The 26,211-nt window shown below is 53.4% G+C and overlaps 1 protein-coding gene across 1 annotated transcript in view; it reads right to left on the bottom strand.

The window, feature by feature from the left end:
* Positions 1 to 3,935: 3,935 nt before the first annotated feature.
* LHX4 (LIM homeobox 4) overlaps positions 3,936 to 26,211 on the bottom strand; it is a 45,443-nt gene continuing 23,167 nt past the window's right edge. The window contains exons 3-6 of the mRNA XM_068986448.1: positions 15,148 to 15,350; positions 7,033 to 7,187; positions 6,474 to 6,645; positions 3,936 to 4,330 (exon numbers count right to left, since the gene is read on the bottom strand). Of these exons, the coding sequence (XP_068842549.1) occupies positions 3,936 to 4,330; positions 6,474 to 6,645; positions 7,033 to 7,187; positions 15,148 to 15,350 (925 nt within the window). The remainder of the gene's footprint in view (positions 4,331 to 6,473; positions 6,646 to 7,032; positions 7,188 to 15,147; positions 15,351 to 26,211) is intronic.

The raw sequence follows: 26,211 nt of genomic DNA, 5'->3' as shown, positions 1-26,211 counted from the left end.
CAAAAAGGGCCCATCGACCAATCCAAGAAAGAGAGAGGCAGTGATGTGCTTTTTATTTAGCTTTCAGCATGCCCAGCGCCCTTCAGCAGCAGGCAATAAAACAAAACTCATTTCCGCTTAATTGAATTTTTCTTCATCTCACGGTTTCCAATTTTTAAAGTGCAATGTTTAAAAATGAGCCTCCTCAGTCCTTCCAGACCCTGCTGGCTGAGGAGGTACGGTCATTATTTCCATGGTTATAACCAAGTGGTTACAGGGAGGGGGCGAGCGGGGGCGCGGGTGGTGGACGGCGGCCTGTCACACAGCACACAGCTGTTGCTAAGCTGAAGCCTTCAACCCCTCTGGCCAGGAGGCAGTTGTATCAGAATAACCAGCTCGAGCTTCAGAGACGCTAACATCTTTTGTTTGTCAGATTTCTTATACTTCTTGCAAAGTGAACTTCACTGCAAAGATCTAACGGCCCCCAGGGATCTTTATCAGATTTTATATTTTACATTGGCCAAAAAAAAAGACACCTTATTGAACGACACTGCCAAGTGCTTTTCTTCTGTCTTAATTTTGTCCTCTTTCCCTGGTGTTTCATGGTATTAGTTTACATGAACAATGTTATCAATCTGGTAGTTGGTTTTCATTTTGAAACTATCAGATGAGTCAAGAAAGAGAAAGCACAAGGACAGAAAGGAGTTGGCTTCAGGGGACACTGCCAGTTCCTGAAGGACTGGGGTCCAGGCTTCCCCACAGTGTGGTTTACCCAGTGGCCAGTTTAGCCCTTGCATTGGGGACTTCCTCCCTGGTCTTACTACTTTTCAGCAAATACAGATTCTTCCATAGCCGTGCAGATTCCATTTTTGCTTTTATCAGTTACCACTGGAAATTTGGGTGGGGTTTTTTTTTTTTTTTTCATTTTATTAATTTGCTCCTGGATTCAGAAACCTCCTACCCTCAGGTCTATCAGCCAGGCACCACAGATAACAGCTGTTAGTTAATTGCTCTCCTAGAGCCAAAGACAGGTCCAAGTAGTGTAAATGCCTCTAGAAGGTGTCATCTCATTTTTAAAATTCATCTGTGTCATTTCGCAAGGGGGAGAAAAGCTCCCATGTAGCATACCTCCATAATAGACTATGAGCAATAGAGGAGAGCCTGGACCATAATCTCAGGACAGTTTCATTCTTCTCCATCCCTGAGCCTCAGAAGAGCCAAGGAACTGCCTTGGCCTATGGGCTTATGGGTGGCACTAGCTCCACAATGCTAACCCCGCTTGCACAGAGATCCACTAAAAATCTGAGACCGATTGTGACTGTGTTTCTAGATGGCGGCACCAGTGACTGCTGCTTTCTGGCGAGGTGGCCCTGGGAACTTACACTCAGCTTCCCTGGCTTTCTGATCAGGGCTTGCTCAAGAGCCCTCCCGGCTAGTCAACCCCACCAAACCAAAGGAGCTCCTCCCAACACAGTCTCACCTGAACTCCTCACTGGAGTGCATGAATGAGGGAGGCCTTCCATTCTCCTATGAATGAATAGAGAGTAAGCCTGATGAACCCACCTACAGAAACAAAGACTGGTCAGTTTCATCTAGTCTCCAAAAGCAGGGCTACGCAGAGGGGGGTGCACCCCCCTCCCCCACCATCTTAAAGAGCCTGCTCTCCCAGTACTGCACTCAGCAAAAATACAAAGGGTCTCTGAGATCCCATGAGATACTACTCCAAGTAATCAGGCTGAGACAGTGGTCTGAGAGGGGCAGTTTCTAACTGGTTTTAATTCAGCAGTCTTTCTCCTGTGTTTTGTAAGCAGCCTGCTAAGAACAGTGTGCCTAAGAATCTGTCCGCCAAAAAGACAGTTGCATTTTCCTTTCCTTCACATGGCTTTTCAATCTTGCATTTATGTTTCCATCCCCACCCTGACTATTCATATTACTGGGGAATTCCCTCCCAATAGCACATAGAATTGGCCAGGCTTAACACACCGTCATCCTGACACCTGGAATCACGGGCAGAGAGTCTACATTTGCAGACCCCCCAAGCAAAAAATCATGACAGTCGAGCACATCAAAGAATAAGGGTACACTACAAAATTGATCAGAGAAAAGGTGGCCTGAAGGCTGATCCAGGTATCTACTATCTATTTTAAAGAAGCTTCATTGACCTTAGTTTAGTCCTGGAAAGGAGTTTACGAAAGATCCAGCATCCATAAAGGAAGTGCTGATTTCTTCCTTTAGTCTGCCTACCGTATACCTAAACTTTCGTGGTCCTCAAAACCATTCCTTGAAGGAAGGTTCCTCAGGTGCTCTGACCCCACCACTTGCTGTGAAAGAAAGGCAATGCCTTCTTACCCTTTCCCACTCTGCTGATCTTGTTCAAGAGAATGGGAGGCCAGCAAAAGCAAACCACCGTCTTCCAAGGGGACTGGAATCGATTCTACCTGGCTAAGTTCCACATGCACATGGAGAGCTTCTGGATGGACAGATGCGTGACGTCAGGTGGGACTTGCAGCGCCATCACAACGGCATTTCCTGTGGAAGCGCAGTCTGTTGCAGAGACAGCAGCTCACGAAGCGAGGGTAGGCCCTGCCCTTGTCCCAGTCTTGGTGATCTGCTATTGCAAACCTCCAAGCTGAGAGTCTCTGCGCTGCCAGTGGCCAGAGAGCACAGAACTGGGGCACCACAGGGCATGGCATGAGCCCAGCCAACAGCCCAGAGGGATGCAGCCCAAGGACCATTTGGAACCCTGTGGACAAGTTAAGGGCCGCTCCCTAAATGATTCCTCCCAACCGAGACGGACCAAGAAGCACGGCCAGTACTCGGAAGAGGCCAAGACTGTCCTCCTACTGAGTCAGCTAGTGTGGCAGAGAGAGTGCTCATTTTTAAAGGGCTGAGGATGGTTGGCTGCAGGTGGGCAGTGGGCTTACAATCTCATCTAAACCAACTCCCTCCAAACAGGTCCAATATCATTTCACCCTACCGGATGAGAACTCTGGGAGACTAGCATCTGCTGATTTGGCTAAACCGACTGCATGTCTGGAATCCAAACGTCTGCAAATATTTTCACTGATTGTCGTTCTGTTCTCTCCATATTTTAGCTTTGATCATTTTGGAACCCATAGCCTGTCTTGTGGAATAAATAATACAAGCAAATTAAAAAGGCACATTGTGCACCAGGGGGACTTGTCAGGCAGTCGCTGGGATGGTCCAGGGCCACTCGGCTCCAGCCTCAGAGTCACCTGCAATAAAAACCACTTCTTGCCATCAGCGATTCAGTGATTGGGATGGAATTTCATAAACACCAAAACTGACAAAATTGTCTCTGGCGTGTAGTTCTGGGTAGGGAAAAAGTCATATTTTTCACAGTAAAAAAAAAAAAAAAAAGAGGAGGGAGCATGTTTTCAACATCAAACTGTGGTCATCAAAGTTTTCCACTGATCTTTAATAAATGACTTTTTTTTTTTTAATTTTGAAAATTGGGGTTAAGTAAGGGTGGTCCAGAAATCACTTTTATCGATACTCAAGGGCCATGAGGCCTCCACCTTGGGAATCTCAGTTCTGGTGAGAGCAGTGGTTCGGGAGACATCTCACGAGACTCTCCAGTTGGAGCAGAGTTCCCGAAGGCTTAGGTGGCCTGACAGTCACCCATCAACCAAGCACTGAGCAGCCAAAGCTTGTAAGCAGGACGGGGGCAGGGAGGAGCCGACCAGCCGGCACCCTAGCGCTCTGGGCTCTGCGCCCCTGTGCTGTGTTCTGAGAGGCGGCTGCTCTCCCACCGCTTCCCAGGAAAGCCAGCCCCAGTGGGGTCCTGCCGCGACCTCCCCGGGATCAGCAGAGGACTTCCATTGAAAATAATGGAAATTCACATTGGCGCACTTTCAATCCTTAAAAGGCAAGTGTCTTTCAATCCTTGAAGATATTCTCTCAAGCCAGAGGACAGGTAGGGTGGGGAGAAGTGTTTAAAAAGGAGGATGATCCATTTCATCGAGCCAAGAGGCCGGGCTAGTTGGAAAGTCGGGGTAGCCTACACTGCTTCCTGTGGAGATGTCAGAGGTGGGTCCCCCAGCCATGGCTCTCAGCGTCTGGCTTACTCCCTGCCCTGCGTGCGCAATGATGCCCAAGTTACTGTCCACCGTGTAATCCAGCCCATTGAGCAAAGGAGCGTGGGATGGCAGGGACGAGATGGAGGATGGAGACTGGGGGATTCCATAGGGGCTCCCATCCCTCAAGTCCTGATAGGATTGTCCTGTCCCGTCCATGGAGAAGCTCCCATTCATTAACTGTCCGCCTGAAACGTCCCCCACGTTGCCATAAATCCTATTGGTGTGGCCAAGTTCTGAGAGAATCTGATCCTCTGTGGACAAAAGAACGGAGATTTATTGTCAGCCGCCAGGACTCCAGTGCTCCCCTGATCTTCACAACCTAGGGATACACATGACCAGGAAAGAAGCCCGAGCATGAACCAGACACCAACCTGTCAGCCTGGCATCCAGACCCTGACCCACGTCAAGGGGAGAAACAGAACAAACACCTCCAGAGACCACACGCCCAGGTCCCAGGAGGCTGGACCAATGTTCCGTGCGCTTGTTGGTCTCAGGTGGGTCATGTATGAAGAGGCCTACACTAACGGCTATGGAGTACGAACGCCTGAGGTTTGCTGTATCACATGTCATCCGCAGCACAAATGGAAGAAACTCCGTGCTAACAGGATTTCATCTGAAAGCTTTCAAGCCGAGAAAAGTGCTTGATTCAGTTGTAGGGAAACAAGCAGGGCCGTAGGGTCGAGGGAGCGGAGGACTCATGACATGTATATACGAAAGCTTTCTGCTCTACCTGGGAAAGAGGTTCAGTATCAAAGGACTTGGTTTCTCTAAGTTCTTCACTGGGGACAAAGCATTGGATTGATTAAGGCAGATGGACCTTCTTGTTTCTTGAGGAATTTCATTAACAGGATCTCGTGGTATCTTTGCCACCTGGAAGAATTCATCTCTCCAACAGAGGTGAACAATTTTAGTCTTAAGAAAAATAAGATTATATAGTTATGTGGAGAGACCAGTGATATGTCAACCTGGGGGCCCAGCTGCACCCAACAGAAAGGAGCTACAAAATAAGACTTGATAATCCTGTGTGTTCCAGATGTTGATTTCAGCATCTTAGAGGAGATTGAATGGCTTTCCACCCCCATGTCCCCACCAAAAAGGCCTGGAAGGTGAGTCTGGAACATGCCCCGGGCCTCATGGGCAGACCTTTGGGCTGACCTACGGTCCTCTCAGGAAATCATGGTCCTCGCAGGCAGCTCTTGCCATCTGCTGCCCCACAGACTTCCTTTCTATTCCCACTGGGCCTGTGTGTCCATTCCTACTAAGGCCACCCCAGAGTGGAGTTCAACACTTATCCCTTCTGACAACCTGCCCTAGGCTGTCCCACATCCCATCCATGAAAATGAAAAGGTGGAGGAGAGTCATGCCCTTTAAAGGGGGCAGGAGATAAAGGCTCAGCTACACTGTAAAATGGCCATTAACTGGCGTTTTGCCTACACCTGTCATCCCCAGTGACCAGGGCCCTCTGTGGGAACCACAAGCTTCCTAAGAATGGTTGTGTCTTCCAAGCGTAAAAATGTGCTGAGCTCTCTCCAAACGCATCCACAGTCAGTTGTATTCACGGATTCCCACAAGACCACTGGGATATGGGCAAGGATACGGTTATACCCATGTAGAGATGGGTAAGGCTCAAGAAAAGTAAATCAATTGGACAGAGCCACAACTGGAAACCAGATTTCTGATTCCCCCAGCTCAGGCCTCTTCCCTTCTCCTGCCACAACAGAAGACCTTCCACATTTGAGGACTCAATACAAGAGAATGGCTATTTGCAAACAACTAAAGGATCCAAAACATGCATCCATTTGCAATTCTGCTGATGCACAAAATTTGAATGTAGCACATGCAGCAAAGCATATGTGCTGGGGACAAGACGGAGTGAGCGCTGGGGGAAGGGATTTCAGAATGAGGCCAGCCCCCACCTCACATGCACTCGCAGTACTGACTCCCCAGGGCCAAGGGCTGTGACGCACGTCCTCCCACCACCAGCAGAAGAGAGGGCTTACTCTAGAGGGTCACGGGAAGAAGGCCACTAACCCCATTGAGGGGAGAAATGCTGGAGAGAGGCTTGGGGCACAGACTGAGACACAGGGGTCCTTTGCAGCTGTGTGGGCTGATGAGGGAGCCCCGGGCAGCGGGCAAGGAGGGGAGGCCTTCAGGCCTGCAGGCCTGGGAGCCCAGCTTCCATGGGTCAGCAGCAGAGCTCTGGTTCCTCTGCCCTGTCCCCTCTGGAAGGCCACGGCCATTTCCCCCCACCCTTTACTCCAAGTCACAGGGTGGGGCCTGTGTTCATGAGCGAGCTGGCAAAGCCTCCAGAAAGACCCCTCCTGCCTGTTGGGGGTCACTGTTTCCTAGGGGCCTCTCCTAGGGCCTCAGCCTCGCCCCTCCAGCCCTGCTCACCTCGGAAGCTCAGCTCACTGTCACTAACCCCACAGTCCTCCGCAGAGCTCTCCTTCTCCTGCTTGCTGCCTCCGCGGCTCCTCTTGACACTCTTGTAGAACTGCCCCCAGCGGTGCCGCCCCGCGTCCTTCTTCAGTCGCTTCTCCTTGGCCCTCCTGTTCTGAAACCAAACCTGCCACAACAAGCAAAGGGACACACTTTGGGGGTGTCCGCCACGAGTCCAAAGCCCCGGGGGTCCCCGAGCCCAGAGACAGAGGCTGAAGCCCAGCAGATGGGTGAGGAGCGGGTTGTGCCCATCGCTTCCCCTGGCCTGGGCCTCAGACATCTCTGGTTCAGCAGATTTCCTGGGCCGTGGCCCTGAGCCCAGTGCCCCGAGGGGATCAGGGACCGCACTGTGAGGCGCCATGGTTACCTGGAGCCGTCCTCCTGTGGACGCGCGGATGTGGGGACCCACAGGACACCCTCCACCCCCACGCCAGACCCGGCACTGGGTGGTGCCCAGCCTGGGATCCCCGGTCAGCAAAGACGCCCCCACGGGTCGGGGTGGCTGGAGCCTCACCTGTACAACCCTCATGTCCAGGCCTGTCTCCGAGGACAGCTGCTCCCTCACATGCCGGGCGGGCTTAGGGGAGTTCTTATAGGCATTCTTCAGCGTCTCCAGCTGCTTCGCTGTGATGGTGGTCCGGGGCCGCTTAGCTCCAGCCTCTGAGTCATCTGCAACGAAAACCACTTCTTACTGCGTCCAGCCCATCTGAAGCAGCTGGGTCTCACTCCCCCTTCCTCCTTTCCTCATGTAATCTTGCCTGCTACGGGCAAGAGGGAGGAAGAATGGGGAATGTCAGGGGAGAGTATTCTTGATCCACATGGAGCCCACTCCTGCACTACAGGCCTTCCCGAGTCACTGAAAAGGTAGGACAATATGCTGTTCCCTCAGCTCCCTGCCTCTTCCCATTCCTTCCCAGCCCAGCCACACGGGGCTCTCATTAGACTGAAGGTGTACCATTCTACACGTTTCCCCATCATGGCACACTCCACTGGCCAACCTCGTGAGTTACTGCCAAGGCTGCAGAGGGGAAGGAGACAGAAGGAAGTCTTTGCCCTGGGCTGCCCCAGATACCTGTCCCTCCTCCCATCAGAAGCCTCCATTCCCCCAGGTCCCACCCATGACCTCATTGCCTTTCCACAGCCCTGGGCTCACAGCAAAGGTGACGTGTCCATTTACTATTCACCTAAGCAATGTTCATAAATTATGGGTCAGAACCCAAAAGTGGGTTGTAAAGTCAATTTAGTTGATCAAAAACTAAAAGAGCAAACAAGATGGATAACATGAAATGAGATGAGATGGGATGGGATGGGATGGGATGGGATGGGATGGGATGGGATGGGATGGGATGGGATGGGATGGGATGGGATGGGATTGGGTGGGATAGGATGGGGTGAGGTGGGATGGATGGATGGGATGGGATAGGGGGGTAGGGTGGGGTGGGATAGGATGGGGGGGTAGGGTGGGGTGGGATGGGGTGGTGTGATGGGGTGTGGTGGGGTGGGGTGGGGTGGGGTGGGGTGGGGTGGGGTGGGTGGGTGGGTGGGGTGGGGTGGGTGGGTGGGATGGGGTGGGGTGGGGTGGGTGGGGGGTGGGATGGGGTGGGGTGGGTGGGGGGGTGGGATGGGGTGGGGGGGTGGGATGGGGTGGGGTGGGGTGGGGTAGGATGGGATGGGGTGGGGTGGGGGGGATGGGATGGAATGAGATGGATGGGATGGGATGGGATGTGTGGGGTGGGTGGGAAGGGGTTGGGTGAGATAGGATGGGATAGGATAGGGTAGGGTGGGGTAGGGTGGGGTAGGATGGGGTGGGATGAGTGGGATGGGATGGGGTGGGATGGGGTGGCCTGGGGTGGGATGGATGGGATGGGGTGGGGTGGGGTGGGGTGGGGTGGGGTGGGATGGGGTGGGATGGATGGGATAGGGTGAGGGGGATGGGATGGGATGGGATTGGATGGGATGGGATGGGATGGGATGGGGTGGGTGGGATGGGGTTGGATGGGATGGGGTGGGGTGGATGGGATGGGGTGGGGTGGGGTGGCCTGGGGTGGGATGGATGGGAGGGGGTGGGCTGGGGTGGGATGGATGGGCTGGGGTGGGATGGATGGGATGGGATGGGGTGGGTGGGATGGGGTGGGATGGATGGGAGGGGGTGGGCTGGGGTGGGGTGGATGGGATGGGGTGGGGTGGGGTGGATGGGATGTGGTGGGGTGGGTGGGATGGGGTTGGATGGATGGGATGGGATCGGGTGGGATGGGATGGGGTGGATGGGATGGGGAGGGCTGGGGGGGGATGGATGGGATGGGGTGGGGTGGGGTGGGATGGGGTGGGTGGGATGGGGTGGGATGGATGGGAGGGGGTGGGCTGGGGTGGGGTGGATGGGATGGGGTGGGGTGGGGTGGCCTGGGGTGGGATGGATGGGCTGGGGTGGGATGGATGGGATGGGATGGGGTGGGTGGGATGGGATGGGGTGGGTGGGATGGGGTGGGATGGATGGGAGGGGGTGGGCTGGGGTGGGGTGGATGGGATGGGGTGGGGTGGGGTGGATGGGATGTGGTGGGGTGGGTGGGATGGGGTTGGATGGATGGGATGGGATCGGGTGGGATGGGATGGGATCGGGTGGGATGGGATGGGGTGGATGGGATGGGGAGGGCTGGGGGGGGATGGATGGGGTGGGGTGGGGTGGGATGGGGTGGGTGGGATGGGGTGGGATGGATGGGAGGGGGTGGGCTGGGGTGGGGTGGATGGGATGGGGTGGGGTGGGGTGGCCTGGGGTGGGATGGATGGGCTGGGGTGGGATGGATGGGATGGGATGGGGTGGGTGGGATGGGATGGGGTGGGTGGGATGGGGTGAGATGGATGGGAGGGGGTGGGCTGGGGTGGGGTGGATGGGATGGGGTGGATGGGATGTGGTGGGGTGGGTGGGATGGGGTTGGATGGATGGGATGGGATCGGGTGGGATGGGATGGGATCGGGTGGGATGGGGTGGGGTGGATGGGATGGGGTGGGATGGATGGGATGGGGTGGGCTAGGGTGGGGTGGATGGGGTGGGATGGATGGGATGGGGAGGGCTGGGGTGGGATGGATGGGATGGGGTGGGGTGGGGTGGATGGGATGGGGTGGGGTGGGGTGGATGGGGTGGGGTGGGGTGGATGGGATGGGGAGGGCTGGGGTGGGATGGATGGGATGGGATGGGGTGGGGTGGATGGGATGGGGTGGGGTGGGGTGGATGGGGTGGGGTGGGGTGGATGGGATGGGGAGGGCTGGGGTGGGATGGATGGGATGGGGTGGGGTGGGGTGGATGGGATGGGGTGGGGTGGGGTGGATGGGATGGGATGGGGTGGGGTGGATGGGATGGGGTGGGGTGTGGTGGATGGGATGGGGAGGGCTGGGGTGGGATGGATGGGATGGGGTGGGGTGGGGTGGGATGGATGGGATGGGGTGGGGTGGGGTGGGATGGATGGGATGGGGTGGGGTGGGGTGGGGTGGTTGGGGTGGGATGGATGAGGCAGATGAGGGCAAGTGTTGCTTCATGAAACTTGATCAGTGTCAGGTGTATGAATGTGTGTGCTGAGTTAAAACAAGTTTCTTACTGTGGCTTATATTCAAACACATTTTTTTGAAAAACACTTGTATAAAGAGTGTTCAGGACAACAAGCTGACTAATCAACTGTCTTCAACGGATTTTGAGCCTCACGTGCCTGTAAGTCAAAGGCTCTTCTCAGCCAGAGTCCAGCACAGAAGCAGCACTGAGTGTAAATGGTTTGCTCCTCTCCCAGCACTCAGGCTCATCCATCCTCTGCCCAGCACGCCTGCCCAGAGTCAGGAGGCGGAATGGCAGCTGCCTCCAGCCCCCTGAGTCCTCTGTGCCCCTTCACACTGGTGTCCTTTGAAGAGGGTCTGCTCCATGTCTATCTTCTTCCCTTTCTTCCCTTCCATCCAGGGAAGTCCTCTCTTAAAACAACAATAATCGCTGATGTTTATCAAGAGCTTGATGTGCCTATGATCCTCATGACCATTCTAAACGGCTTTTCTCGGGGTCAGAAGACCTGGGTTCTCCATTCTCATTGAGTCAGTGATGTGGGCAAGTCCTCTCACCTTCAGAAGCCTGGGTGTGGGCAGCCCGGCTCACACGACAAGCCATGGTGCACACAGTGGATGGGGGACAGGCCCCCAGTCCTCCCTTCTCCTCGGGCTGTTTTCTTCCCCAGCAGAGCCACCGTCATCCTCAGAGCCCCGCCACCCAAGTCCCTCCCTGGGTTCCTGAACCCAATGAGGAAGGATTCCAGAACCACCAAGGCAGACACTGAGAAAACCTTCAAAACTCGTTGTTAGGAATCACTTCCTTCTTCCCATATTTAAAGAGATAATAACATGACAGCACGATGTAAATACAAAATAGTGCCTTTCAAAAATATTCATATACTCTTCAGAGTTCCTGCCAATGGGGAGGAAGTGGTGCAGTGGATAGGAATCTGCCCGCCAATGCAGGGGACACGGGTTCAAGCCCGGGCCCGGGAAGACTCTGCGTGACGAGGAGTTACTAAGTCCATGGGCCACAACTACTGAGCCTGCACTCTAGAGCCCGCAAGCCGAAACTCCTGAAGCCTGTGTGCCAAGAGCCTGCGCCCCATAGCAAGAGAAGTCACCACAGTGAGAAACCCGTGCACTGCAATGAAGAGCAGCCTCTGCTCAACGCAGCTAGAGAAAGCCCGTGTAAAGCAACAAAGACCCAGTGCAGCCAAAAATATATTTTTTTAACCTTAAAAAAAAAAATCCATGTACTCTTTACACACAAAATTTGAAATAATGGAAACACTCCAAATTTTTAATTCATCAAGAATCACTTAATTTCAAAATAGGTTGCCTTAGTGAATTAGAAATTGTTCTCAGCATGGCCACTGGGCAGTGCCATTGGGACAAACCCCCGTTGTCCTGGGTTGGTCGCTCCTTGGTTCTGTACTGCTGGCCGCATGCACAGAACTTTCTTCTTGCGATTACAGGGACTATTATGCTGTTATTTTAACATTCACTGTTATTATAATTTAAAATCTTTTTTATATCCTATAACAATGTCATCCAAGTATTCATTAAGTAGCAGTGGCAGTGCTCATGCTGAAAAATGTACCCAAAAATCAATAACTTTGGTGCGGAAGTTAAATGTGATAAAACGCTATGAGGAAGGCCAAGCAAGACCATGATACCCTAGGCTGTTAATTTAGGAGAGAGCGTCTGGGAGGGACTGAGATAGTGCTGAGAAAATAAAAAGTAGCATTAAGGCAAAGATACATTTCACTGATTATGGATTTATGTGCTCCCAGAATACATCCCACCCCAATTTTTCACATTAACTCCTATGGGAAAATTAGCCTTAAAATATGTTAGTTTTGAATTATGCAGGGTCTCCTAGCACTTGTCCTTGGCATAAAAGGCAACCTCATTATATTGAAAATGCAAATATTCAAGGAAATGTAACAAATGAACAAAATTATTCACACCAAGGTACAAATAGCTGATACTCAATCCTTTGTGTAGCACAATGGAGGGTACCTAAGTCGGAAAGAAGGTTTAGATTAGCAAGAAGGGATCAAAACATAAAAAGAGAAAGCCCAATGTCCCACAGCAGACCAAGTCCCCTGCTGCACTCAGAATCACCCAGATTCCGTGGGATGGAGTGTTATCAGCCTCGCAGACAGCCAGAGGCCAGAATAACACACCAGAAACACTGTATAACGCCCGGTTGCTGGCAAACCTACAGCACATTTGTGTTTCTCTTCCACACTGGTCTCTCCCTCATGTAACATCCCATTCCACAAGCTGCAGCCTCTTTGAACCCCAGGACACAGCCCTGTGTGGCAGATGCTCTGACTCCCCTTGCGGTGCTGAGATGCCAAGGCTCAACCAGGTACACAATCGCCAGGGGACCCCCAAGTTAGTAGGTGACCCAGCAGAGATGCCCCCCGGCCTCTGAGGCCAGGTCCAGTGTCTTTCCACTGTCCTTCAGAGATTCTGCATGGCGCAAACAATCCTGGATACAAGTGTGAGCTCCACTGGGTCATTCTTGCCTCCCCAGCTGGTCTCTCCTTTCTCTTGACCCATCCACAGCAGCAGTGGAGGCCAGGCTGCGACTTCTCAGGGTCTAAATGAGGCCTCTGATGGCAAGAAGCAGCTACCGGGCCTGAGGGGAGGCCTGCACCCTTAATGTCTCTGGTGAAGGGCATCAGAGTTCCGAAGACAGCTTGGGCTCTCTGAGTCCCTCTGCGTTGATGGTTTATCCCTGACAAGATGCCCTAATCTTCTGTGACACCGTAATTGACTCCAAAGCAACAGCACCAAGTGAGTTTAAAGGAGCCAGAGCAGATTAATACATTAAAGCAAGGAGTCTGGGAGCAGGCTTGCAGAGGCCCAGGAGAGAGGAGAAGAGATGGAAGGGCTGTCCATGCAGAAGGGCAGAGCTGGGGGAGGCGGGCAGAGTGGGGGGCGGGTGATGGAAGAGAGAGGTGCCGTCCCTCCCACCTCTGCCAGAGCCAAGCTGAGCTCCAGCGGCCTCACCGAAAGGGCCTCCCCATCACCACCCTTGAACTATATTTATTAAGCAAAAAACTAATTTCTCCATGTTTTGATCATAACTATATAATATATAGGTGGGAACTCAGGAAAGACCTGGAAAGATATACACGAAATTGTTGTTGCTTTTTTTTTTTTTTCCAAGCCCAGAGCTGTCAACAAGAGCATTCTGCAGAACACCCTGAGTTCATAAAAATTCTAGTCAAGGGCAAATGACCTTGATGTCTCATGAGTTTGTGCATCTGAAATGCCCAAGGTGAGTTTGGCCAAATGCCAAAATCTGAGCCCGGCTGGAGGGTACAGCTGTGAGTGAGGAGCCTGAGGTGAGGTGGTAGGAGGTGGGAAATCAGACATGGTCTTTCGGAGGGGAGCCAGGGAATGGGGGTTCAAGAGCTCCCCAAGCCCTGAAAAGTCCCAGGGCTGCCCAAGAACACGACCTTAGGCGGCAGGAGCAGCTGCTGCCCAAGCCGCCCCTGTGAAGGCAGGTTTTCTCAGGTGGCTGCTCAATGCTGGGGTCCGACATCAGCCGCAGTCCATGCCGTTAGCTTGTGTGCAGACCACGGACGTGGCCCAGAGGCGGCCGGGGAGGGTGGCTGGGTGCGCGGGAGCAGATGGTCGAGATGAATGAGTCTCCATGAGTGAGGAGAGCATCTGCTGAGCATCTGCTCCCACATGGGGGCCTTTGGGAGACACAAGACTCATCACCAAGTCCCTGCCCTCAAGGAGCCTGCAGTCTGAGAGGAGAGACAGCACGTTTAATGGAAACACAAGCTGACCTGTTCCAAGAGGGACTTAGGCGAATGCGAGGGCTCCTGCTGACCGAAGCCTTTGAGGTGTGGGGGTGCTGAGGTAAACGTGCACCCCGATATACAAAGCTAAGGGCAGGGCAGTCCAGGGATCTGTCTCTTGCTTCAACAGTGCTTGGAAGGAACAGACCCAGGGACGCCCCTCGCTCCAGCCTCCGACCACCCTCCAACCTTTTTACCAGTCACAACCTTTGGAATCCTCTGCTCAACTGTCCGCTATTACCAGGACCAGCCAGCACCGTTTTTTTGAGCTTAGCTCTATTACCCATCAACCATGAGCTCCCAGATGCATCAGAATTACTCCATCAAGGGGAGGCCGCCACCAACCGGCTGGTCAACAAGCATCTGCAGGCCTCCTAGACCTACCTCTCTCTGGGCTTCTATCTCAACCACAACAATATGGCTCGGGAGGGTGTGGGCCACTTTTCTTGCAAGTTGGACGAGGAGGAGCGCAAGGGTGTGGAGTGAGTCTTGAACATACAAAACCAGCGCAGCGGCCGCGCCCTCTTCCTGGACATGCAGGAGCCACCTCGAGATGAGTGAGGTAAGACCCAGGATGCTGTGGAAGCCGCTCTTCTCATGGAGAAGATCTGCATGGCCTGGGTTCTCCCCTTGCAGACCCCTGCATCTGTGACTTATTGGAGAACCACTTCCTAGGGCAGAAGGTGAAACTCATCTAGAAGATGGATGGCCACCTGACCCACCTCCGCAGGCTGGCTGGTCCCTGGGTGGGGGTGGGAGAATATCTCTTCAAAAGGCTCACCCTCAAGCACAGCTAGGAGTCTCTGGAGCCCCTCTAATGCCAGGGTTTCTGCCTAAAGTCCCTCTCTGCAACCACGGGGCAGCTTGTTAACACCTTGGAGCCCTCTCTCAAGCCTTGGACCAAATGGAAACAATAAAGTATTTTACAGCAAAAAACAAACAAACAAAAACTAAGGAGCATGGAACTTTCCTGAGGGTCCAGTGGCTAAGTCCCAATACAGGGAGTCTGAGTGATGATGAGCACAAGGTTCCAGCTACTCCTGAGCCAAAGTACTGCCTTGTCCCAAGACAAGCAGCTGCTCAGCAACCATAACCTGACTGATGCTTCAGTGGGGAAGCCAAAGGCAAGGACTGGGGGTGGGGGGTGGGTGAGAGATCTCTCTCCCTTCAGGCATCTGGGAAGGTTCTAGAAGAGGCAGGATGCCTGCGGGGCTCCGAGGGGTGGGCAGCCTGGACTCGCAGGACAGAGGTTGGCCATGCAGGGCCCAGCTAATTACCGTTCTGCTTGGCTGTCTCATAGTCCTCCTTGCACACCAGCCGCCCGTCCTCCATGAGGTAGAACTCGTCCCCCGTGGCCAGCTGCCGGTTACAGATGATGCATGCGAAGCAGTGCAGGTGGTAGACGAAGTCCTGTGCCTTGCGGACCACCTGGGTCGGGGGGATGCCCTGCTGGCAGGCTGTGCATTTTGTGCCGAAGCGCCTGTCAGGGAACGAGAGTGGATTAGAGCACGGGGGTGGGGAGAGGGGTCTGGCTTCCCCCCACTTTTCATCAGCCCCTCGCCCACCCCAGTGTTCTGGGGTGTCCATGGGCCTCCACCTCTGGGCCATCCAGTTGTCCAGTTAACAGGTCATCAATTCACCCAGGGCCATAGGATTTTCCAAGTCCCACTGAGCACACACTTTCACCCTCTGTTTCCTGGTCTCTTCAGCCTTATGGTGAAGCCTAGAGGACCAGTCCCACAGGGCAATTGCAAGTGCCCCTGTGCATAAAGCATCAGGCAGAACACCTCTTCACGTGCTTCCCACAGGTGGAGCCGCATGGCCAGGACACCCCACATGTCAGGATCCACACAGGGGCTCCAGAGAAACTGCACTTGAGCAGCAGAGCAGAGCTCTTGAGATGGTTCCTCTCTTCTTCCTCTCCCCTCCACCCTGCACACGTCAAACCATCCTTACCAGCCTCCTCCCCCTTCCCACGCACAGCTCCAGAGATATGAGCCCAGGAATCTGCATTTCTACCCCTGACACCATTCCGGGCAGGGAGTCTGCAGACCCGAGTTTAAAGGATGCTGCCTCAGACCTCTCTCCATCTGCACCTTTCTGGAGTAGCACTGAGATAAGAGGAAGGTGCCCACCACCAGCCTGGCCCAAGGCTGGGAAGGAAAAAGAAGTAGACCCATTGAAAATATAGTCCAGTTGGGTCATTTAAGCCCCGTTCCCCATTCTGGCCACACACATAGAGCCATGTCAGTGGTCCCAGAGGTCAGAGGGAAATTTGGGGCCAGTGTAGAGGTGGCGATGAAGGGGCGGGGGCGGTGGTGAGCCACTGCAGGTGAGCCTTCCCTGCTTCAGGAGGGAAGCAGGAGGGGCTGGGGAGGAAGGGGCAGAGTTTAAAACAGCAATCAACCTAATTATTCATGACATTTCACACAGCAGAACTTTATCTTCTTCAGGATGAAAGACTTCGCCTAATGGATCTGGGGAAGGTTTGATTTTAATGGTCCTTTTAACTAATGCTTATAGGCAGCCTGATTTCCCCTGAAAGGACAGTACATATTTCATCCACATTAATACCAAATAAATTAATTATGGTCATGGCTATCATGATGAATCCCAGATTAATGCAGAATGATGGGTCTCTTGTGCAGTAATGATACCTGCTGGGGGGCTGCAGGAGCCCAGAGCAGGCATGGCCAGCTGCGGCTTCAGCCCCCTCCCAGGGACATGGTCACAGAGAAGTGGGGGCCTGAATGGATAACCTCCAAAGAGCCAGCACTCCTCCAAAGAGTGTGGCCCCAAAGACTGCTCCACTGAGGCAAGATATAAGGAGGGCGGCAGGGTGTGAGGGGCTGAGGCGTTTGGGTTGAAAGAACCCCAGACTTCTGAACTCCTGGAATGCCTCTGGGTTTTGTGAGGAGGGTGGTGTGCATGGAGCAGGCCTCTTGCGAGCAGAGGTTCTCAGACTGGAGCTCAGGACAGGCTCCGTCAGCCACCTCTGAGTTGTTCAAAATTGTGCATCAGGAGTTAGGGTCTGGACTTTCATCCGATTTTTCAAAAGATTTCAAAGCTTTCATCAGATTTCAAGTCCAGGACCCAGAGAAGTAGAGATCACATTTGTTGAATAAGTCAGTGAATAAAGAACCATGCTTTCAGAGGTTGTACATGGAAATGGCTAAATCTGAGAATGGAGAACAATGTCTACTGTCAGTTCTAGGTGGTTCTGTGGCTCAGTACCTACCAGAGCACAGGTGAGAACAGGCTTCTTCCGCAAATGCTGTTTAATCACGTCATTGTATTAGAGAGGAAGGCAGGCAGGCACCCAGCTCGTGTGTGTGTGTGTGTATGTGTGTGTTTCAGGGACAAAGGAAAGAAAGGCCTGCATATATGTTACTAGAGTGTGTTCTCAAATTGCCTATAGTTTTTCTATCCAGTCCAAGGCAATGCACAAAGCAGGTGTTTGAAATGAAACAATGCCTTCATCCTGCTCACTGCAAACCCTCTCAAATAAACCACCAAAACCTGAGTGTTCAAATCCTTTGCTGCAAAGGATGGAGCAGAAGCAGCTCCAGAGAAGAAATAGAGTTTTCCAAAAAGCAAGTCTTGTGGCCGAATTGAGGGCGGAGAGACCTGAGGAGGAAGAAGGCAGAGCAGAGGCCTCAAAACAAAGCAGAGACTCCAAAACACAGTGGAGACCCTGCCACGCCCCTGCCCACAGGGAGGGCCATATCCTCTCCCCACTAAAAAGCAGGCAGTGGTTTTCTGTAACCAGAAGCCCAATTGACACCAGAGCCCCAGAGACATGAAAGATAACAGGGGTATAAATTTAATCTACATACCGACAGTGATTCATGCATGAGGGTGGCAAGTGCACAAGAAAAATGAAAAATAAATGGACTTTCCCACCAGCGTTTTTTAGCAATTGAAGCAATTTTCCTGATTGTGGGATTTATACCGATGGTAAGTGGAAGTTGCTTCTCGTTACCTTTCTCCCCTGGAGCACAGCCAATGGGACCCTTTGTTGAGGGGACTGTGTGCACCCCCAGGGCCCACAGGGTTCCTCCAGTGTGGCTGAGGCCCGAGGGGCGCCCAACCCCCACTCCTGGTCAGAGCCAGCAAGCCCAGAACACGGTGCCGTCATCCTGTGGGTTGCGGATGCGATGACGACACTGTCGTGAGTTTCCAGATCCTAGACTAGCCAGGGCTGCAGGTGCAACAGCCACGGCCTTGAAAGGCTGTGCGGCTTGTTCTGCGGCAGGCAGTAATGAGAGGGCCGTGGCTAAAACTCCCTGGATGGAAATAAGGCACAACTGTGAATTTGCCCTGAAGGATGACAGCGATGGGGGCAGAGCAGCACACTGGCCGAGGAAGAAGCCTCCGAGGAACTTGCCAGTCAGCACCCGCCTCATCCTATCACTGAGCCCCTACTGTGTGCAGACAGCACTGGCCTCGCTCATCAGAAGGACAACCCCTCTGGTGAGTGCTGCCCTGCCAGACCTCCGTGGACAGCCGGTCTCCCCAGGGAAAGCAGTTGGAGCTGATCCAAATGACAAAGAAAATGCAAGGAAGAATTCTAACAGCTCACATGGCTTTTCCTCCACAGAGCAACATCACCGGCGATTCTCATATCCCTGCCCAGAGAGAACCTCTGAAGGAGTGGACGAACGCATGCTGGGAGGAATGAGTGTGCCAACTGTGTCTTCAAGCACGGGTCGGTGCAAGCAGGGGAGAATTAGCACGTGACATAACCGACTCTTTGTGACCCCATGGACTGTAGTCCACAGGCTCCTCTGCCCATGGAATTCTCCAGGCAAGAATACTAGAGTGGGTGCCCATTCCCTTCTCCAGGGGATCTTCCTGACTCAGGAATCAAACCTGTGTCTCTTGCATTGCAGGAAGATTCTTCATCGTCTGAGCTACCAAGGAAGCCCATAATAGCTGCAGCTCCTGGCAAAAGCTTTTCAAAGAAGGGACTTTAACTCCCTGTAAAATGAGGCCTAAAGTTTATTAAAACATCAACTTTCCACCCCACGTTGCTCTCATCATCACGCTCAGTCCACAAATGTCTCCCAGCCCGAAAGGTAGGGACTCTGATACCTTCTGACAAATGAGAAACTGCGGCTCAGACTGGTGAGGTGCTGGCCCCAGCTCACACAGGCACAGAGTAGAAAGACCAGGATTTGAACTTGGTGTTTCTGATGGCACGGCTGGCACACAGTGGGCATCAGAGACACAAATGCCACAGAGAAGCCAGTCGTGGTGCACCCACTCTGAACTGGAACTGGGGCTCAGGGCCCTGTCCCCTCTGAGCCACTGGGGTCCCCGACCCTGCAATGTGGGGACCACCCCAGGAGCCCTCCCCCAACAGTCAGTGTCACCCCAACACACTGACTGATCCTGTCGACACTCCCCTGCCCCTACAGCTCAGGCGTGAAGGGCCTGGGTTGCTGTCTGTGGAAATGTACTAGGTGTTACAGCTGACATTCAAGGGCTGCCCCTGACCCCAGCGAGGGGACGAAACCTGTGTCCTTGGTCTCACCCTTCCCTCCATGCTCAAGCCCGAGTTCCCTCGGCCCATTTATCTGTCCACTCCCACCCTTCTCAACAGGCCTTGCTGGCCCATTCTCCAGCGCAGGGTCTCCAGATACTGCAAAAGGGATGACAGGCAGACCTGGCAGGCACCACATCTTCTAGAAACAGGTACATGTAAACCCTATACCACAGGTGTTCCAGCACATTCCTCATTTTATGTTCTCACCTACGATCAGACCAGGTACCATATTCAGGTCACCAATACGATTAAAAAGCAGCTCCCAGTTACCAAGCACCTGCTGTGTGCCCCTGTGTCCAAAACCTCTCTTAAACCCACCACCGCTCTCAGGGGACCCCACTACCTCCCTGGGGTGTCATCGCCACCCTCAGCCCACCCCCTCCCTCCTGGGTGGATTTTGCTCCTGCCTCACCCTCACGCTCACCGTCCCTGTTGCCAGAATTCTCAGTGACATCGATGTCCCCACAGCAAGTCCCTCCTGACCCAGTCCACTGAATTCTTTGACCTCTTCTCCTGAAGGTCATGGGCTTCCCAGGTGGCTCAGTGGTAAAGAATCCACCTGCCAATGCAGGAGACGCAGAAGATTCGGGTTATATACCCAGGTCAGGAAGATCCCCTGGAGGAGGAAATGGCAACTCACTCCAGTGTTCTTGCCTGGGAAATCCCATGGACAGAGGAGCCTGGCGGGCTGCAGTCCATGGGGCCGCAAAGAGTCAGACATGGCTGAGTGACAGAGCAGGCACCCCTGAAGGTCACATCCTCAGACACTCCCTCTCATGGTGCACCCCAGACAATGCCATCAGGAGCTACAGCGCCTCCAGGAATGACTTCCAAGCGTCACAGTGTCTTGCCCTTCCAGTCGGTGCCCACAGCAGCCTGACTCCCACAACCCTGCCACCCGGCCCATTCTCACTGCCCCTCACCCTCCTCACGGCCTCACTTCCCCCCAACCCAGCAAGGACTCCGTGGTCCATCCTAGGAACCCCTCTCCTGCCCATACCCTCAACTTCCCACCCTGCTCTCAACCCTAACCTCCGCCACACAGCACAGATGTCAGAACAGGGCTGAGGGAAACATACCTCCTCACTGACTGGACGACCTTTAAATTCAGGGTCCAGACCTCAGGAGGGCCTGGGAAAGCACAGTGTCCCCTCTGGTCTGTTAACCTTCCCACCCTCCCATCCCTTCTCTCTCCCAATCCCCTCATCCTTGGTCTTAGCTGGTGGCCCAGCTCCCTGTTTCCGGGACAAAAGAGGAGCTCTCAGCAAAGGCCTGCTAGGCACTCCCCCTCTTCTGTCCACCCCCAGCACGCCCAGCCTCTCGCTCCCTACAGCTGACCCATCTGTGCTCCCGGTCAAGGCTGTCGGCCCATCTGGGAACAAAGTCCACCCCTTCCTAGGAAGATCATTCAGCAAGCAACTAGGCCCCTTGCCACCCACATCATCAATGTCCCCTCTCTATCACAGGTACCCAGCAGCATACAGCACGCTGTTACTTCTGCTACTTCAAGACAAAAACCTCTTGACCCTACGCCTCCCTGCATCTCTACTCCCCTCGGAGCAAAATCCCTCAGAAAAGGGGTTTATGCACAGGCTCTAATGCCCCTGTTCTCATTCTGCCTTGAGTCCACTTCAGCTGCCATGTGCTGACTCGACTGGGCCACAAAGCTCCCAGATATTTGGTCAGACGTCTTCCTGTGTGTGTCTGGAAGTCGTTTTGGACAGATTAACATTTCAAACAGTCGACCGAGTAAAGCAGATTGCCTTCCTCGCTGTGATGGGCCTCTTCCCGTCAGGTGAAGGCCCAAGGGACCACAAAGGCCTGTCCTCCCAGGAGTGAGCTCCCCCCGCTTGACTGCGGGAGCCGGGACGTCGGTCTTTTCCTGCCTTTAGACTTGAACTGAAGTGCTGGCTCTTCCTGGGTCTCAAGCCTACCGACCTGTACATGCCATCAGCTCTCCTGGGTCCTCCAGCCCACTGACTGCAGGTCTTGGGGCTTCTTAAACTCTGAAATCCTGTGAGCCCATCCTTAAATTAAATCCCTTTACACACACACACACACAGCCTGTTGGTTGCATTTCTGTGGAAAACCCTGACTAATACCGTGCTCCAGTCAGGCGGTCGCTGATGAAACAACCCCAACTTCACTTAACCGGGGGGCCCCACACTGCTGAATCCGTTGGTCAGGCCTCATTGTCCCTCACCTTGCACCACATCGGCTCTCCCTCCTCCTTAGAACACGTCACTCACTGGGCCTCGGGACCTGGCTTTCCGGGCTCTGCTCCTTTCTGTGGCAGCCCCTGTTCCACCTCCCTCCACCTCTTCTTATCTATCCCACATCTCTGGGGATTCAACTTCACCTCCAGCTGGGACCTCCTCCCAACTCCAGATGGTACATCCCACGGCCGCCCCCTCAGCATCTCAATTCCTAATCTTTCCTCAGTATCTGCTCCTTCCCCAGCTCAGAGAAGGGTGATTTCCCTCTTCCAGTTGTTCAGGCCCACAGCCTTGGACATCCTCGTGTGATCTGTCAGCAAATCTCATTGGCTCCACCCCAAATTACATCGGGCACCACTCCCCCATTTGTAGGGGAAGAAATAAGTTCAGGGAGGGTAAGAAACATGCCAGAGACATCACAGCAATAGACGGCGGAGCTGGAATTTGAACCCAATCCTCTTCCTTTCTCTGGGAAGCAGAGTTGGGAGCAGTCCAACCCAGGCCCACGGCAGCCCCCATGTGTGGGAGCCGCCACAGAGCAGTGCACCATCCCAAGAAAACAAAATATCACACAACTTAATTTTATGCTTTAATTGCGTGGTGGTGATTTACTGCCGGCCGTATATTTTTTCCCCAGTTGACACTTTCCTCCATGTATTTCTTTTATCTATCACCACGCTTGACAGGTAAGTCGCTGATATTTACTGTTTCTGTATGTACCAATATTTCCAACATATATCACCACCACAGCCATGTCATGGCACGCGGAGTCCTGCCCTAGAACAGTCAGCCTTCTCCAGATGGAGAAGGTGCCATATTTGGAGAAGTCCTGACACCAGAGGACATTAGAGCCTTAGAGAATGGGGACACAGCTATGCCATACGCATATTCACACATAAACCTCCCAGGCCCAGCAGAACTCCGCTCAGGCTCCACTTTTTATTTGCAGTTTCTAATATAACATTTTTCTTTTCAACGAGCTTTCAATATTACTTTGAGATGAATGCAACTGGAAGAGCTTTAGAATCAGTCACCTAGTCCAACCTCCTCGTTTAACACAGAAGAAAATGGCCCAGAGAGGGTCAGAGATTTGCTCAAGATCACATAGCCCAGTGAGTGGCAGGAAAAAAAATCTACAGCCCAACTCTCCCTTCCCCCAATCACATGTCCCTGCTTTCCCTGCTGGGGGGAGATTTGCTTCCCAAGAGGCAATGGGACATGTAGGAACTGACCCTCTTCTCCCAGAGTCCAGTCCATCTCGCTTAAATTTTTGTGAACATGCATGAAGCATTAGTATTCACCAGGGGAGTTTCTAGTGAGCTATTTCACCTGAACTCACAAGAGCCCTTATCATAGGCATTATTAGTCCCTTTCCACAGGTGGGACAGGCTGCCAACTAGCCCAACAACATTGTCCCTCCTTTCCACCCACTTCCTCCGGGCACTTAACCAGCCCTCCTGATCCCAGGCTAATTCTTCTCTGCCAAGGTGTTAGCTGAGCTGTTACCAAATTACCCTGTGTAGAAGTGCCAACTGGGATGTTCGCTTAAAAGCAGAAAAGCCATCCCTGATTCCTGACTCTGGCCCCAGATTGCACACTTTTAATAAGCCCCTCATGAATGACCCTGGTGCAGCTGTGGCATGGACTGTGCTTTGAGAAACCCTATGTAATGGGTGCTCGAGGCCCTCTTGCAGCAGGCGCAGACTGCCTGTTGATTCTTGAGCCCTTCAAGGCCTGAGAACTCATTCTCACGGAGGTGCAGCAGGCACTGGGACGGGAGAGGCATAGGGCCCCCTCCCAAGCCACTCTCACCCCATCTTGCAGCCAGCAGCAAGGACCCACGATGCCCGTCACGGGGTCTAAGGCTGGTCCGCGGCTCCTTCTCAGGTGGGGCTTCCAGGGGCACTGACAGACCCCAGGAGCCACAGCCACAAGCCAGAGACTGGCTCTCACTGGATGCTCACGTGATCTTGGCCAGAGAATCAGCAAGCAATGTGATGGAGCCAGGCGATGAACCCCTGAGTGCTGGGTTCAGGAGATTCAGGAGCCAGGGTAGTAAGGTGACCAAAGATGGGCCTGCAGCAGGAAGGCATGAGGGGAACAAGATGAGTAGGATAGCTGATTGGAAAGCTTCCAGTGGTACAGAGGCACGTGGCAGGGCCCGAGAGAAGACAGAGGCAGTGGGGAGGGAAAGAGAGGGCCTCTTGGAGGTGGGACCCTGTGTCTCGGTACCTGAATGAAGGGGGGCGAGCGGTAAAGGAGGGAGGCTGGAGTCCCAGTGATTAGGAGAATGGGGCTTGCTGACGCCGGCTGGTGTGTGGTAAGGTGCCCCCATCTCCCACTCCCATGTCACTCCAATCCCTCTTTGTCTGGGGACAATGTTTCCATAGCCCAGATGCTGTCTGACTCTCAGGCTGATCTGCAACTATTTGGTTCCAAATAGATTCCCCAGGACACAAACGTCTCTGGTATGCAGGTACCACAGTTATCAGGAGGCCTTCACTGCGGCAAGCCTGGGCTTCTGGAGGGTGGGCGGGCGCAGCCGAACAGGAGGGCTCCAGGGCGGGCAGACAGATAATCTGTGGACTCATCACTGCCTGATATACGGCCTCAGGTCCCAGGGGGAGCTGCTCAGCTAAGTAATTGCTTCTGCCTTGATTACAGGCCTTTGCAAATGACAGTGGGCCTGGTCCCACAAGTGTGTTTGAATCTTACAAATGTCCACACGCACAGCTACTATCTGAACCATCTGATCGTTACCTTAAAAGGTTTAATTTGCTTAGTGAGGGGATTAGACTATAAACTATTCAGAAATTATGGAAAGTCACAGGTCAAAGAGACCCTCCCCTTGTGAGTTCTTTAAGAACATTTTTCGAGAATGGTGTGTGTGTGTGTCATAGTAGGTGTAATAGTTTTCAAAAATAACAGGTGGCTCGGCAAGAACCTGGCCCCAGACTGGACCCACAACCAACCGCAGAACTGAAGTGTCCTCTTTCTGTGGCAGCAAGGTACCAGCCAGCTAGAGGCACTCCTGCAAGCATGGGCTGGCCCCTCCTGCCAGAGCTGGGAACTCCACTTTGGGAAGTGAAGGCTGAGGGCTGCGGTCACCACCACAGAGCTCTGGATCACACAGGGAGGGATGGCATCCTGTGGAGAAAACCCATGGCGTCTCCACACACCACCCCCATGCCAAGAGGCGGACAGCTGTTCCAGCCATCTGACTCACCATTGCACTGGACAGGCCCCACCTCCCTCCCTGGGACCCCTGTCTGGCTCAAGGCTTTTTGTAGCCTCTGCCCCCAGGACCCTCCTTTTCTCTTTTTCTCTCCTCCCTACATAGATATGCTGTCATCGTCTTAATAAGAATAGCCAGGGACTTCCCTGCTGACCCAGTGGTTAAGACCCCGCCTTCCAACGCAGAAGGTATGGGTTGAATCCCTGGTCGGGGAGCTAAGATCCAAAATGCTTCATGGCCAAAAAACCAGAACATAAACCACAGAGTCAATATTGTAATAAATCCAATAAAGACTTTAAAAATGACCCACATCAAAAAATAAAAATAAATAAAAGGGTAGTTACCAATAATGATGGATACTAAGTACCTCATTTAACTCCGTCCCCAGAGTAACTTATTTTCATCTCTTTTTTCAAGATGAGAGTGAGGCTCCAAGAGGTCTAATGCCCCAAATTCACACTGAGCCTGGATTCAAACCCAATGCTTGCTCCCTCTCCAAATGTCCAACTCAGAGCGTGGGCCTTACTCCATGTCCCCCAGGTTGCCCGATGTCCCATGGGCATCTTCCCAGCTGAGGAATGGAGGCCCTGGTTACAAGAGTGATTGGCCCAAGGTCACTAATGAAGACCTCACAGGAGCCAGCGAAACCACCCTGCGGCCGGGCCAAACGCAGAGCTTGCCGGAGCTGAGACAGGCTGTTCTGAACGGCGGGAATAAATCAGCAGCTCCCGGGCTCCCAAGGACGCCTCTTACCTGCCCTTGGCTGACAGCCCGTTACTGCCTAGAGATTGACTGGCTGGGGGAGGGGCGCAGCGCCCCACTGACAGCAGTCCAGCAGCCCTCCATCTCGTTGGGTCCCCGCAGTGCCAGGCAGGGGAGGGCCTCAGGCACAGGAAGATACCCCCAAAGTAGCATGAAGTGTTAGACAGGAGCCCCCTGGGGTGGCAGTCACCCCAAAACGTCTCCAAGTCTTCCCCACGGCCCCCTCTGGTAGGCAGGTGTGAGCACAGAGACCTGGCAGCCAGGATACAGCTTGAAGCTCCCCCACAAGACTGGAATGTTCTCAAGGGCTGTGGCTTACCTTAAAAATGTATGTGGATCTTGCCCTTCAATTCTCTAGCTCTCTGTTTTCATGTTATAATAATCACTGGTTTGCTTCTCAAGTTTTTGTGTAAATCAGCATCTCTATGCCATGGTTTATGCCCAGCACACTGCCGCGACCCAGACTACCCTGACCTCCACGTGAGGAGTTCTAGGCTTTTAAAATCATCTCAGTGGGAGCAGGGGGGCAGGAGAAGCCAGCACAGCACAGCCCTGTGGGAGAACTCTGACAGCTAGTCCT

The sequence above is a fragment of the Capricornis sumatraensis genome, chromosome 14 (genome assembly GCF_032405125.1).
Source record: "Capricornis sumatraensis isolate serow.1 chromosome 14, serow.2, whole genome shotgun sequence".
Taxonomy (NCBI): domain Eukaryota; kingdom Metazoa; phylum Chordata; class Mammalia; order Artiodactyla; family Bovidae; genus Capricornis; species Capricornis sumatraensis.
This window is presented reverse-complemented; position numbering and strand designations above follow the sequence as displayed.